The 16,195-nt window shown below is 48.5% G+C and overlaps 1 protein-coding gene across 2 annotated transcripts in view; it reads right to left on the reverse strand.

Annotated features, from left to right (window-relative positions):
* c6h5orf34 (chromosome 6 C5orf34 homolog) overlaps positions 1-13,776 on the reverse strand; it is a 50,981-nt gene extending 37,205 nt beyond the window's left edge. The window contains exons 1-5 of one of the 2 annotated variants that reach the window (XM_078215479.1): positions 13,628-13,776; positions 11,398-11,631; positions 9,111-9,200; positions 6,430-7,073; positions 4,244-4,345 (exon numbers count right to left, since the gene is read on the reverse strand). In XM_078215479.1, the coding sequence (XP_078071605.1) occupies positions 4,244-4,345; positions 6,430-7,073; positions 9,111-9,200; positions 11,398-11,631; positions 13,628-13,696 (1,139 nt within the window). In that variant the 5' untranslated portion in view covers positions 13,697-13,776. Of the gene's footprint in view, positions 1-4,243; positions 4,346-6,429; positions 7,074-9,110; positions 9,201-10,983; positions 11,084-11,397; positions 11,632-13,627 lie in introns of those variants that run through there. The other variant, XM_078215480.1, reaches the window with a different exon arrangement.
* Positions 13,777-16,195: the final 2,419 nt, after the last annotated feature.

Below are 16,195 nucleotides of genomic sequence, written 5' to 3' on the forward strand. Positions count from 1 at the left end.
ATAATAATGCTCAGCAGGTCAGGCAGCATCTGTTAAGAGAAGAAAGCTTGCCTTGACCTGAAATATTAACCCCGTTTCTCTCTCCACAAGATGCTGCCTGACCTGCTGAGTATTTCCAGTATTCTCTGTTTTTATCCCAGATTTACAATATCCATATTGAGTTTGTAATCTACAGTGATGTTTGAGTATAAATGTTGACCTTTCCTTGGATTGCCACCTTGCTGTGGTGGAGAGGCTTGAATGTTCCACTGATCCCAAATGCGATGCCACCGGGAGGCTTAAACTCCCGGCAGTAAGGTCAGAGGGGAGGAACCAGACACAGCGCAATCCAAAACAAGTCCTCAATGGCAGATCAGATGGAAGGCAGGGTGGCTCAGTGGTTAGCACTGCTGCCTCACAGCGCCAGGGACCCAGGTTCGATTCCCGGCTTGGGTCACTGTCTTGGTGGAGTCTGCATGTTCTCCCCATGTCTGCGTGGGTTTCCTCCGGGTGCTCCAGTTTCCTCCCGAAAGACATGCTGGTTAGGTACATTGGCCATGCTAAATTCTCCCTCAGTGTACCTGAACAGGTGCCGGAGTGTGGCGACTAGGGGATTTTCACAGTAACTTCATTGCAATGTTAATGTAAGCCTACTTGTGACAATAAATAATTTTTTTTTTTTAAATACTCGTATAATATCAACGACTATGATGGTGGATGAAGGCTGCAGTTGTAGGCAGATACCCAGCCATCGAGACTCCCTTGCCACTGGAACTGGACTTATCCTCCGACAAGGACCACATGTCTGCTAATGGCATACCCAGGCTAAAAGATGTCCCACACCAGGCATCTATCTAGAGAAAACTATACACTTCCTCCACAGACAAGCCTGCAGCGATTGGCGAGAGTTGACGGGAAAGGGCCGTGAGATCTGGAAGTCCCTAGCTTCGACCAGCACATAGGCGGTGGAGTTTGATTCAGTTGTCTCGCTCTTGGAATTGGGACAGGAGAATGTTTCGGCAACTTTCTTCACGACTGAACAGCCCTCTTCAGTTTCTACACTGTTCACTCTGCATGGGAAAAGGGCTGGAAGAAAATGCTTGAAAAATAGTCTGTTCAGTCTACAACCTGGAAAACCACATCCAGCAGGCTCATCTACCTGTAGTCAGCAAATCAAAGTTCAACTCAATTTCAGAACCTGGAATGTACGAACACTCATGGATAATGAGCAAAACAAGGACTGGAACGGAGAACTGCCCTTGTTGCCCAAATTAATAGATTGGCTTGGATGCAAAGCAGGAATCACACACAAGTTTGTAATGTGAATGACCAACCCTTACCCGGCACCCCTCGCTTCCCCCACCACACACATTTAATAGGAGCAATCTGGGCTCAAGAATAAAAAAAGCACAATACAAGTAACAGGATGCATACATGGCTTTGATCTCTCATAGAACGTAGAACATTACAGCACAGCACAGGCCCTTCGGCCCATGGGCTCTCAGTTTTGAGGGAAGGTAGAGGCAGAGACCCTAAACTCATTTAAAAAGTATCTGGAACTGCACCTGAAGTGTTGTAAGTTGCAGGGCTATGGGCCTTGTGCAGGAAGATGGGATTAGAAAGGACACCTGGATGTCTTGGGGTCGGCGTGGACAAGATGGGCCAAATGTATCATTTCTATGGTTCTGTGATTGTCAGGAAAGTTAGTACACACTCATGGCAGCTATTGTGGAGTTTAGGGATTACAGTTTTATCGTGGAGAAACAGACTTTCCAAGATAAACAGGATGGCTTTGAAGTATCTTCAAAGGGAAGCTTAGCTCGGCATCTAATTTGAAAAATGTGCATCGAAGGAAATAACTGACAGCTATGACATCAGCCATGAGTCATCAAAGTCCACCTCAAGGAGCCTGGTAATGAACATAGGCAGAAGAAAGCATTAACAAGAACAGTTATATCAGAAAGTTTTGATTGAAGGAAGATGCTGTAGAGCAAGGCTTCCTGTTACACATATATTTTCTATTCATTCATGAGATGTGGGCATCACTGGCTGGGCCAACATTTATTGCCCAAGAGTCAACCACATTGCTATGGATCTGGAGTCACATATAGGCCAGACCAGGTAAAGACAACACATTCCTTCCCTAAAGGACATTAGTGAACCAGGTGGGTTTTCACGACAATCAACCTTGATTTCACGGTCATCAGTAGATTCTTAATGCCAGATTTTTATTGAATTCAAATTTCACCACCTGCCATGGGGGGATTTGAACCCAGGTCGCTAGAGCACTACCCGGAGTCTCTGGATTACTAGTTCAGTGACCGCCCCCGCCTCCCTATATTAAACGTTTTGACTGGGGTAGTACTGACAAGACAAAGGCAATAAGGTGCCATACTGTGGGTTTTGAACCAACTCAATGGAGATTTATTTAAGAGCTGTTACCAGATTGAAGTCTAAAATGGAAGAGTGATAAAAACCCACGAATGCCTCTGGTGACGTCACTGCATGCCATGTGACTAATTACACAGATGCATTGCTTTGCAATACATAACATCCCTCCCCCTTTACTTCAGTAGTACAACAAACTTTAAACATTAATGATTTACCTATTAATGATGGGCATCACAGTGGCTAGCACTGTTGCCTCACAGCACCAGGGAACCAGATTTGATTCCTGGCTTGGGTCATTGTCTGTGCGGAGTTTGCACATTCTCTCCGTGTGGGTTTCCTTCGGGTGCTCCGGTTTCCTCCCACAGTCCGAAAGATGTGCTGGTTAGGTGCATTGGTCATGCTAAATTCTCCCTCAGTGTACCCTAACAGGCGCCGGAGTGTGGCATCTAGGGGATTTTCACAGTAACTTTATTGCAGTGTTAATGTAAGCCTACTTGTGACACTAATAAAATAAACTTAGTTACATTACCAAATATTATCTACATATGTACAATTAATAGAGAGTCTCTTTGGTGTATGTCAATTTTGTTTTGGTGTTAAGACATTCCAGAGGCTGATCTTTGACATCCGCGGTAGCCTGTTCCTCACGAATGTCAGGTACTTCACCTTAATCCAGAACCTCAGCGAAATGTTCTGGCGACCCGGGTTTGAATCACGCCACGGCAGATGGAGGAATTTGAATCCAATAAAAAAAAAAATCTCTGGAATTAAGAATCTACTGATGACCATGAAACCATTGTCGAAAAAACCCATCTGACTCACTAATGTCCTTTCAGGAAGGAAATCTGCCATCCTTACCTGGTTTGGCCTACATGTGACTCCAGAGCCACAATGTGGTTGATTCTCAACTGCCCTCAGGCAAGTAGGGATAGGCAATAAATGCTGGCCAGCCAGTGACGCCCATGTCCCATGAATGAATAAAAAACATCATGAAGTCTTATCGGTGACCTTTTTTATTATTCGGCCATTAGATGTGGGGGTCACTGGCTAGACCAGAATTTATTGCCCATTTTTAATTGTCCTTGAGGTGGGGATTAGCCACCTTCTTGAGTTGCTGCAGTGCTGTTAGGGATGGAGTTCCAGAATTTTGACCGAGCGACAGTGGAGGAATGGCGATTCATTTCCAAGTCAGGGTGGTGAGTAGCTTGGAGGGGAGTCTCCAAATGGTGGCATTCCAAGTTGCTCAGGAGGCGAGTTAGTTGCTGCAGGATTCCTATCCTTTGACTTGCTCTGGGTGGCCACAATATTTATGTGGCTCGTCCAGTTCAGTTACTGGTCCATGGTAACCCCCAGGATATTGATAGTGGAGGATTCAGCTTTGGTAACGCCATTGAATGTCAAGGGATAATGGTTAAATCCTCTGTCATTGTCTGGCACTTGTGTGACACGAATGTTACTTTCCACTTGTCAGCCCAAGCCTGGATATTGTCCAGATATTGCTGCATAGGATTTGGAGTACATACTGTGGAGGTGATGGTTGGTATTACAATTTCTACCATTCCTGAGTCTAAACCTTCAGCACTTGATATAGAAGCTAGGTGGTTAATGCGTCAGCTGTAAACCCGTCATCAGAAATAGAACATACCATCCCCACAGCCATTTCATCCCCATCCTGAAAAAAACACCCCTCCCCTTTCCCTGCACCAGACACATTCTGCATTCCCCACGCCAGCAAACAGGCTGCACCATTTATAAAGCAGAGGGCTCTGTTTAAACAGATGTTGAAGCTTCAGAAACAAAGTTGCGAGAACAAGGTTTAAAAGATAAGATAAAGTTAGTGCTCCAGAGAGTCAAAGTCCCCAGAAGCTCTTACCTGTACAGGACACCTTGGCACCAGACTACTTTCACCTGCTGTGCTTGCAGACAGGTCTCCAGGTCCAGCTTCCCCTGACCCAGCACATCTCTGTGTCGCCACCTGGGTACAGATATCACAGTCAGTGGTGGATAACTCCAAAGTTAGCACTAACCATCCTATGTGAACTAGGGCCCATCTGATCAACAAGCTGCATCAGTACAATATAACCAAATGGGAGTGTATGAAAATGCTGAAAAAAGCCCGAAAAATTATACAAGAAATATTTTACTGAATTAATAAAGCCAGTAGAAATGGCAGAGGTGCTTAATGAGTATTTTGCCTCGGTTTTCACAGAGGAGAAGGACATGGGTGGATGTACTGTGGGCTTGCAGTGGACTTAAAAGATTGAGTATGTGGACTTTAACAAAGAGGTTGCGCTGGAATCTTTGAATGGCATCAAGATAGATAAGTCGCCGGGTCCGGATGGGATGTACCCCAGGTTACTGTGGGAGGCGAGGGAAGAGATTGCAGAGCCTCTGGCGATGATCTTTGCATCGTCGATGGAGACGGTAGAGGTGCCAGAGGATTGGAGGATTGCGGATGTGGTTCCTATTTTCAAGAAGGGGAATAGGGATAGACCAGGAAATTACCGACCGGTGAGTCTAACCTCAGTGGATGGTAAGCTGATGGAGAAGATCCCGACGGACAGGATTTATGAGCATTTAGAGAGGTTTAGTATGCTCAAGAATTCTCAGCATGGCTTTGTCAAAGGCAGATCGTGCTTTACGAGCCTGGTGGAGTTCTTCGAAAATGTGACTAAACACATTGACGAAGGGAAAGCGGTAGATGTGGTTTATATGGATTTTAGCAAGGTGTTCGATAAGGTCCCCCATGCAAGGCTTCTCGAAAAAGAGAGAGGGCATGGGATCCAAGGGGCTGCTGCCCTGTGGATTCAGAACTGGCTTGCCCAAAGGAGGCAGAGAGTGTGTATAGATGGGTCTTTTTCTAATTGGAGGTGGTGTGCCCCAGAGATCGGCTCTGGGACCCTTGCTGTTTGTCATTTTCATAAATGACCTGGATGAGGAAGTGGAGGGATGGGTTGGTAAGTTTGCCGACGACACGAAGGTTGGTGGGGTTGCGGATAGTCTGGAGGGACGTCAGAAGTTACAGAGGGACATAGCTAGGATGCAAGACTGGGCGGAGAAGTGGCAGATGGACTTCAACACAGATAAATGCGTAGTCAAATGGTCAAATGGGATGAAGGAGTACAATAGAAAGGGAAAGACTCTTAGTACGGTAGAGGATCAGAAGGACCTTGGGGTCCGGGTCCATAGGACTCTAAAATCAGCCCCGCAGGTGGAGGAGGTGGTTAAGGCGGCGTATGGTGTGCTGGCCTTTATCAATCGAGGGATTGAGTTTAGGAGTCCGGGGATAATGATGCAGCTATACAAGACCCTCGTCAGACCCCACTTGGAGTACTGTGCTCAGTTCTGGTCGCCTCATTACAGGAAGGATGTGGAAAAGATTGAAAGGGTGCAGAGGAGATTTACAAGGATGTTGCCTGGATTGAGTGGCATGCCTTATGAGGATAGGCTGAGGGAGCTCGGTCTTTTCTCCTTGGAGAGACGTAGGATGAGAGGAGACCTAATAGAGCTATATAAGATATTGAGAGGCATAGATCGGGTGGACTCTCAGAGGCTTCTTCCCAGGGTGGAAATGGCTGCTATGAGAGGATACAGGTTTAAGGTGCTGGGGGGGTAGGTACAGGGGAAATGTTAGGGGGAAGTTTTTCACAGAGGGTGGTGGGCGAGTGGAATCGGCTGCCGTCAGTGGTGGTGGAGGCAAACTCAATAGGGTCTTTTAAGACACTTCTGGATGAGTACATGGGACTTAATAGGATGGAGGGTTATAGATAGGCCTAAAAGGTAGGGATATGTTCGGCACAACTTGTGGGGCCGAACGGCGTGTTTTGTGCTGTAGTTTTCTATGTTTATCAAATTATAATCTAATTGTATACTAACAGAGCAGATATGAACAGTCACTGTGATACACTGGGTCCCACTACTGGGTGCAATGCACTGCATCCCATTTCAATGGTCACAATATAGTCTTTGTTCCACTGAATCACTTTTCAGACAGGGTGTGATAAATGCCCCAGCGATAGTTACACTGGGTCTACTATGTTACAAACGATTAATTTCTACCTGTGAAAGTGTGGGGCTGAGCAGTTCAGTGGCAGCACTTTGGGAAGAGCACTGGTTGTTCCTTGCACTGCAGCAACTTCCGGTGCCACAGGTTGGTCAGCATTCCGTAGGTGGTCATGTGCCCCATCGAGTTGTGATTTCTCCTGCTTGCAGTTATTGTGAAGAGCGAGTTTCAGAGGACAATGCCACTCTGGTGGACACAAGGACACGGTGTGGTGCTGGACCACCCATGTGTACTGGTACATGTACTTGCAGCGGATTTCAGTTGAGCCTCCATCCCTCAGTTCCATCATTAGGGGATTTGAAGCTCTGTTTGATTTGCTCCGACAATTCTGGACTTTTCTTCCAAAGGTGCTCTTGCCCATACCGAGTTCTACAGGCTTAACCTTGTTCAGGTTGTGGCAGAGTGACTGTTGGGGCCCACTGCCCTTCCCCCTGCTCATTTTAACGAGGTGTTTGCTAGCAGCAGACTGGCTGACGCGTGCCAGGAACTCCACCGTGAACTCCAGTCGAGATGGAGCCAGGTAGAGGAAGGCGTGACCTTCCAGAGAGGAGACCGTCACCCTTCCACCATCAGCAATCATCACTGCACCTTCCGTGTCAGCTCCAGGCCACTTCACTCCAGAGATATCAAGGAACATGTTCTAGAGGGGTAAGGGAAAAGAGGCACGGATTTAAACAGACATGCTAGACAATTCTTCAAGAAAAAGGTCTGTATTTATGCAGTGGCTTTTACCTCAGTACATTCAAGCCAATGAAGTGTCGTCACTGTAATTTTGTAGGAAATGTGACTGCCAATTTGCACACAAGTTGCCGCAAACAGCAATGTGATAATGAAGAAACCATCTATATACTGGGGCACAAGTTGAGGGATAAACATTGGTCAGGACACAGGGATACTGCTCTGCTTCAAAACAGTGGCTATAGGATTCTTATGTCTACCCGAGGGGGTGGATTGGGCCAGTTTAACATCTAATCTGAAATACGGCATCTCTGACAGTGCAGCCCTCTCTCAGTATTGCACTGGGAGCCACATCCCAGATTCTAAGGTTCAAAGAACAAAGAGCAGTACAGCACATGAACAGGCCCTTTGGCCCTCCAAGCCTGCACCGATCACGTTGTCCTATCTGGACCAACCACCTGTATCCCTCCATTCCCCGATTGTTCATGTGTCTATCCAAATAAGTCTTAAATGTTGCTAATGGGTCTGCCTCAACCACCTCACTTGGCAGTGCATTCCAGGCCTCCACCACCCTCTGTGTAAAAAAAACTCCCCCCCTCCCCCCCCCCCCCCCCATCTCCACTGAACCTTTCCCTTGAACTTGTGCCTCCTTGTAATTGCTGCCCTGGGAAAAAAGCTTCCAGCTGTTCACCCTATCTATACCCCTCATAATTTTATAAACTTCTATCAGGTCTATAAAGTCTTTGGATTGGGTCTTCAACCCTCACACATCTGTTTCTAGGCAAGAAACCAAGGCAGCAATGTAGTTGGGAATACCACACGAGTTGCAGGCTTGATGTTCTCCACATTCCTTTGCCAAGTTCCCTACTCCTTGAGAGCAGACAGCTGGTGTTCACTTCCCCATAGGTAACAATAACAAGGAAACATTGCTGTGCCACTACCAGTGGTACTGGATGAAGAGCAGCATTAACAGGGGTATGGGAAGCACACACCAACCTGCCCTAAAGGCCACACAACGAGGAAATCCTTCAGACAGTTGATTCTGGCTGCCTCAGAGCGAAAGGGTTAACAATGTGCATTTTAATTCAGCTCTCTTACAACTAGCTTGCTAGAGGGAGGCCATTCTGTCCCAAGCCACAGAATGGGACACGGCACAACGGCACAGAAAGGGCGGCACGGTAGCACAGTGGTTAGCACTGCTGCTTCACAGCTCCAGGGACCTGGGTTCGATTCCTGGCTTGGGTCAATTCCTGGCTTGGGTCACTGTCTGTGTGGAGTTTGCACATTCTCCTCGTGTCTGCGTGGGTTTCCTCCCACAGTCCAAAGATGTGCGGGTTAGGTCGATTGGCCATGCTAAAATTGCCCCTTAGTGTCCTGAGATGCGTAGGTTAGAGGGATTAGTGGGTAAAATATGTAGGGATATGGGGGTAGGGCCTGGGTGGGATTGTGGTCGGTGCAGACGCGACGGGCTGAATGGCCTCTTTCTGAACTGTAGGGATTCTATCATTCTATCACATCAGCTACCCAGCCCTAAGCCAGGTCAGATACCATTCAATTAGATCATGGTTAATCTGAATCTTAACTGCATTGGCCCATCTATGCGGTCACTCTTCACAAAATTCTTCAACTATAGGGGAGTCAAGGATATGGGGAACATGTGGCAAAACAGAGTCCAATCATTAATCGATAAAGCTCGGCACAACATCGGGGGCCGAAGGGCCTGTACTGTGCTGTACTGTTCTATGTTAACTTATTGAATGGTGGAACAGGCTAGAGGGGTTGTCCGACCTACTGCTGCTATTTCTTATATTCTTGAAGATCTCACTTTCACAGACTAAGATCATTATTTCTTTACCAACTTTTATATATATATTATATATACACATTTTTAAAGTCAAAAGGCAGCTGCTGATTAGAGGCTGTTTGTAAGCAGTAGCTAATTGGATGGGAGTGGGAAGGATAGAGCTGTTAATGAGGGATGCTGAGAGTTAGGACTCACCGATAGCTTGTCTGCAGCAATCAGATCTGCAGCGAGATAGGGCCGAGAGGCAAACCGGTTCCTGAACTCCAGAGCTTGCAGTAACTGCTCCTGTAGGAGAAATACAAACAGTACAGAATGCTCACACATAACAAGACACTTCAGTACACCCTATACAATTACCCAAGAGATGAAAACAGGATTCGGTAGTATATTGGTTATGTTTCTGCATTAGAATCACAGCACTGAAAAGGTCTTTATTCAGTCTATGATCCCTGCGCCGACTCTGAAAGAACGATCCATTCCTCTACACTCTTCCCCACAGCCTGCAAAATATTTTCTTAAACTCTACAAATCACAGTCTTAATTTTTCGTTACTCATTATATAAGGCAACAAGGTTGGATTGGTCACATCCTAAAGCATGAGAACTTGTTGGAGGTGGCGACTGAAGATTAGAGGGATGGAGAGCAAGGAGAAAAAGAGAAAAGCAAATTACTGCAGATGCTGGAATCTGAAACCAAAAGAGAAAATGCTGGAAAATCTCAGCAGGTCTGGCAGCATCTGTAAGGAGAGAAAAGAGCTGACATCGAGTCCAGATGACCTTCTGTTGAAGCTAAAAGGCAGCGAAAGCGGGAGATATTTATACTGTAGGATGAGGGAATGAGCCATTCATTAATGGCTCTGCCGTTTGGCCATTCACATCCTTTATTCTCTCTGTAAACTGCCATTATCAGCCCTTCCCCTTGTTTTTGTAGCTGTGACTCATCTTTCATTCCCTCACCCTACAGTATAAATATGTCCCACTTTCTCTACCTTTTAGCTTTGACAAAGGATCATCTGGACTCAGCTCTTTTCTCTCCTTACAGATGCTGCCAGACCGGCTGAGATTTTCCAGCGTTTTCTCTTTTGGAAGGAGAAAGAGAGAGAGAATGATGATGTTAGAAAACAGGAGGCTCCTATGAGCAACCAAAGAAGAAAACAAGACTGTGAAGTGGAGAAATGAGGAGGAAGCGCCCTTAGGCAGCTCAGAAAAAGACTTGCATTTATATAGTGCTTTTCATGACCAGAGGACACCCCAAAGCACTTTACAGCCAATCAAGTCCTTTTGAAGTATAGTCACTGCTGTAATATAGGAAACACGACTATCGGTTTGTACACAGCAAGCTCCCACAAAACAGCAAGGTGATAATAATCAGATAATCTGTTTCTGTGATGTTGACTAAAGATTGTCATGGACACCTCTCTCCTGCTCTTCTTCGAAATAACGCAGTGGGTCTTACAATTTAACTCAACATTTGGGGTACTATCTGGATACCACCACACTTCATGTGACTGCAGCTGGCCTTGTCCGGCTGTTGATCGCTGAATCTTTCTTAGCAAAGTTATTAAGTTGGAAGACAAGCAACAATATTAATTGTGAAACTGTCTGTGCGGAGTCCACACGTTCTGCCAGTGGGTTTCCTCCGGGTGCTCCGGCTTCCTCCCACAGTCCAAAGACGTACTGGTTAGGTGCATTGGCTATGCTAAATTCTCCCTCAGTGTGCCGGTGTGTGGCAACTAGGGGATTTTCACTGTAACTTCACTGCAGTGTTAATGTAAGCCTACTTGTTACACTAATAAACTTTAAACGAAACTGCTGCCAGTGAAAGCACAAATAAGAGAGATGTGGAGTGGGTAAACACAGGGGCAGTTATGTAGACTTCTGGAGGAACAGTGTGAAGGAAGGTTAATGGGTGTTATCTGCGATTCAGTGGGCATCACTTCAGCCTCTGACTGAGAAAATTGAAGTGACATTCCAGAAAATTGAATACAAAATCCAGACTGACACCCAAGTGACTTGGCAAGTCACCAACACTTGGTAGCTTCACGTTCGGCACTTGTAGCAGAACCCACCCCTCAAGCATTGGCTGCTTCAGTCATCAGCACCAAGTACAGACAACCCATCAAAAATTGATTTATTTGCTGCATTTCCATCATTTTTCATAGATGGAAGGATGACAGCCAGTCGAGTGCGGTACTGAGGGACTGCTGTACTAATGGGAGCCGCCGCCTTTCAGATGCGATGTTAAACAAAGCCCTCATCTGCTCTCTCAGGTGGAAGTCAAAGATCCCAAGACATTATTTGACAAAATACAGAATTTTCCCCCAAGTGTCCTATCCTTCAACCAGAATCTAAAACAGGTTATTTAGTCATTATCACTGTTTGTGCGCCCTTGTTGTGTGAAAATTGGCTGCCACGTTTCCTATGTCACAACGTCTCAAAAACATTTGTGCAAGCAGTCCACTCTGCAAGTTGGGCTCTCCCACCTTGTAGGTGCTGATGACAAATGGTGTACGCTGACGGACTCGGCAGGAACTCTGTAAGGGGTGCATGGACTGCACAGGGGCCTTCTCGAACAAGAATTCTGATCCGCAAGGGGAGAGCTGGAGACTGGAGCCATCTGTAAATTGTATTTCCACTGAATCATCGTCATACTGGACCATCAGGCTCACCAAGGCCATGGCAACCAATTCCAGCAAATGCACAGCAACAAGGGGAGCCTGTTGAAGAATTATACACAAGGTCAGATATATCTGTACAAACCAGACCCCAAAATAAAAGTAGACCGACACGGTTTTAGTTAGATAAAGACAAATTACTGCAGATGCTGGAATCTGAAACAAAAACAGAAAATGCTGGAAAATCTCAGCAGGACTGACAGCATCTGTGGAGAGAGAATAGAGCCAACGTTTCGAGCCTGGATGATCCTTCATCAGAGCTTAGGTTAGGTCTATTAATGTGACTTGTAAAGAAAAAAAAAATTATTTGCATTTACAACACCTCTCACAATCTCAAGCCATTTTAAAGAGCTTCACAAATAATAAGATATGTTTGAAGTGTATGCATGGTCCTAATGCCCACAGCAAGATCACAAACAACAATCAGGTAATGAACAGCCAACTTAATTTAATTGAAATGGTTAAGAGGGAAGAGCTTCCCTGCTCTTCTTTGCATAATTGTCTGGGGATTAGGTGGCACAATGGTTATCACTGCTGCCTCACAGCGCCAGGGACCCAGGTTCGATTCCCGGCTTGGGTCATTGTCTGTACATTCTCCCAGTGTCTGCATGGTTTTCTCCGGGTGCTCCGGTTTCCTCCCACAGTCCAGAGATGTGCGGGTTAGGTTGATAGGCTATGCTAAATTAGAAATCTTAGAAACCTTACAGCACAGAAAGAGGCCATTCGGCCCATCGAGTCTGTACCGACCACAATCCCACCCAGGCCCTACCCCCATACCCCTACATATTTATCCACTAATCCCTCCAACCTACGCATCCCAGGACACTAAGGGCAATTTTACCATGGCCAATCAACCTAACCCGCACATCTTTGGACTGACATTAAATTGCCTCTTAATGTCAGGGGAACTAGCTAGGGTAAATGCATGGGGATAGGGGCTGGGTGGGATTGTAATCAGTGTAGACTCAATGGGCTGAAGGGCCTCCTTCTGCACTGCAGGGATTCTATGATCTTTAACATTCAGCTGAAAGGGCAAACAGCTCCTCTACTTTAACCTGTGATCGGAAAGGCAGCACCTCTGATGGGGCAATACTCCCTCAGTCTCGCTCTAGACCCTGCCAGAAAAATAACTGTCCTTCTTGCTCAGTAACAGACGTTCCACACGGTACACATTACAACACACAGTACACAATATAACAGGTTATACACACTCTCACTATAACAGGTTATTACAGGTTCTGTACACACTATAACAGGTTATTACAGGTTCTGTACTCACTATAACAGGTTATTACAGGTTCTGTACACACTATAACAGGTTATTACAGGTTCTGTACTCACTATAACAGGTTATTACAGGTTCTGTACTCACTATAACAGGTTATTACAGATTCTGTACACACTATAACAGGTTATTACAGATTCTGTACTCACTATAACAGGTTATTACAGATTCTGTACACACTATAACAGGTTATTACAGATTCTGTACTCACTATAACAGGTTATTACAGATTCTGTACACACTATAACAGGTTATTACAGATTCTGTACACACTATAACAGGTTATTACAGGTTCTGTACTCACTATAACAGGTTATTACAGATTCTGTACACACTATAACAGGTTATTACAGATTCTGTACACACTATAACAGGTTATTACAGATTCTGTACACACTATAACAGGTTATTACAGGTTCTGTACTCACTATAACAGGTTATTACAGATTCTGTACACACTATAACAGGTTATTACAGGTTCTGTACTCACTATAACAGGTTATTACAGGTTCTGTACACACTATAACAGGTTATTACAGATTCTGTACTCACTATAACAGGTTATTACAGGTTCTGTACTCACTATAACAGGTTATTACAGGTTCTGTACTCACTAGAACAGGTTATTACAGGTTCTGTACTCACTATAACAGGTTATTACAGGTTCTGTACTCACTATAACAGGTTATTACAGGTTCTGTACTCAGTATAAACTCTGTCAGCTCTTCTCTCCCGGGCCCGAATTAAATTTACCGCCGCTCCCGGAAGTCGCGTCGCCATTGGCCGCCGTTCCTGGGACCCCTGATTAACATCGCTCGCCATTGGCTGCGCGGCAGCCCCGCCCCTTTGATGATCGGTTGCCGGGGCGACAGTTCGGGGCCTGGTTCCGAATTCCCCTCAGACACAGCCTGAGGATCTGACTGCGGAATCCCCACCCACCCAGCACCCCCGTGAGCCCCCCCCCCCGGGAACCCACCCAGCCCCCCCGGGAAGCCCCCCGTGAACCCCCCCTCACCCAGCCCGCCCGGGGACCCCCACCCAGCCCCCCCGTGAACCCCCACCCAGCCCCCCCGGGAACCCCCCCGTGAACCCCCCCCCCACCCAGCCCACCCGGGGACCCCCACCCAGCCCCCCCCCCCCCCCGGGAACCCTCACCCTCCCTCAGACACAGCCTGAAGATCTCACTGCGGGAACCCCCCCCCCCCCCCCACCCAGCCCACCCGGGGACCCCCACCCAGCCCCCCCCCCCCCGGGAACCCCCACCCAGCCCCCCCCCCCCCGGGAACCCCCACCCAGCACCCCCCCCCCCCGGACCCACACCCCCCCCCCCCCCGTGAACCCTCACCCTCCCTCAGACACAGCCTGAGGATCTCACTGCAGGAACCCCAGCCCGAACCACACGGCAATCGCCACCCCCACCCAGCCCGAGCCCCCCCCCACACCCAGCCCGAGTCCCCCGGGAAACCACACCCAGCCCGAGTCCCCCGGGGAATCCCCACCCACACCCAGCCCCCCCGGGAACCCCCACCCACACCTAGCCCCACTGGGACCCCCAGCCAGCCCGAACCCCCACCCAGCCCGAACCCCCAGCCCGAGCCCCGTGGCAATCCCCACCCAGCCCGGGGGAACCCTCACCCTCCCTCAGACACAGCCTGAGGATCTCATTGCAGGAGCCCCCACCCAGCCCGAGCCCCCCGCGAACCCCCACCCACACCCAGCCCGAACCGCCTGGGAACCCACAGCCCCAAGCCCCCAGCCCGAACCCCACGGGAACCCCCAGCCCAAACCCCACGGGAACCCCCAACCCGAACCCCACGGGAACCCCCAGCCCGAACCCCCCGCCCACACCAGCCCGAGCCCCGCGGGAACCCCCACCCAGCCCGAACCCCCTGGGAACACCCAGCCCGAACCCACACCCAGCCCCGAACCCCCCGGGAACCCACAGCCCGAACCCCTCGCGAACCCCCCACCCACACCAGCCCGAGCCCCGCGGGAACCCCCACCCAGCCCGAACCCCCTGGGAACCCACACCCAGCCCGAACCCCCTGGGAACCCACAGCCCAAGCCCCCCGTGAACCCCCAACCCGAACCCCTCGCGAACCCCCCACCCACACCAGCCCGAGCCCCGCGGGAACCCCCACCCGGGAACCCACACCCAGCCCGAACCCCCCGGGAACCCACACCCAGCCCGAGTCCCGCGGGAACCCACACCCACACCCAGCCCCCCCGCGAACCCCCAGCCCGAGCATCCCCGCGAACTGCCAGCCCGAGCCCCCCCACACCCAGCCCGAACCCCCCGGGGACCCACACCTACTCCCAGCCCCACGGCAATCCCCACGCAGCCTGGGAAACCCTCCCCCTCACCCTCCCTCAGACACAGCCTGAGCTTCTCTCTCTCCGAGAGCGGTGCAGAGCTAACTGCTCTGTAAATTAGACGGGAGGAAAGAAAACCCATTACATTTACCCATTAGCGAGAGTAGTCATCCTAAATCTAAACAGGGAGTGCAGAAAATATTCACTGGAATATTCCAGGGATTCAATGTAATGTGCAATGGGTTTTAGAAACATAGAAGAAACATAGAAAAACTACAGCACAAAACAGGCCCTTCAGCCCCATAAGTTATGCCGAACATATCCCTACCTTATAGGCCTACCTATAACCCTCCATCCTATTAAGTCCCATGTACTCATCCAGGAGTCTCTTAAAAGACCCTATTGAGTTTGCCTCCACCACCATTGATGGCAGCCAATTCCACTCACCCACCACCCTCTGTGTGAAAAACTTCCCCCTAACATTTCCCCTGTACCTACCCCCCAGCACCTTAAACCTGTGTCCTCTCGTAGCAGCCATTTCCACCCTGGGAAAAAGCCTCTGAGAGTCCACCTGATCTATGCCTCTCAACATCTTATATACCTCTATTAGGTCTCCTCTCATCCTACGTCTCTCCAAGGAGAAAAGACCGAGCTCCCTCAGCCTATCCTCATAAGGCATGCCACTCAATCCGGGCAACATCCTAGTAAATCTCCTCTGCACCCTTTCAATCTTTTCCACATCCTTCCTGTAATGAGGAGACCAGAACTGAGCACGGTACTCCAAGTGGGGTCTGACGAGGGTCTTATATAGCTGCATCATTATCCCCGGACTCCTGAACTCAATCCCTCGATTGATAAAGGCCAGCACACCATACGCCTTCTTAACCACCTCCTCCACCTGCGGGGCCAATTTTAGAGTCCTATGGACCCGGACCCCAAGGTCCTTCTGATCCTCTACAGTACTAAGAGTGTATTGTACTCCTTCATCCCATTTGACCTGCCAAAATG

This window comes from Mustelus asterias, chromosome 6, assembly GCF_964213995.1.
Source record: "Mustelus asterias chromosome 6, sMusAst1.hap1.1, whole genome shotgun sequence".
Taxonomy (NCBI): Eukaryota; Metazoa; Chordata; class Chondrichthyes; order Carcharhiniformes; family Triakidae; genus Mustelus; species Mustelus asterias.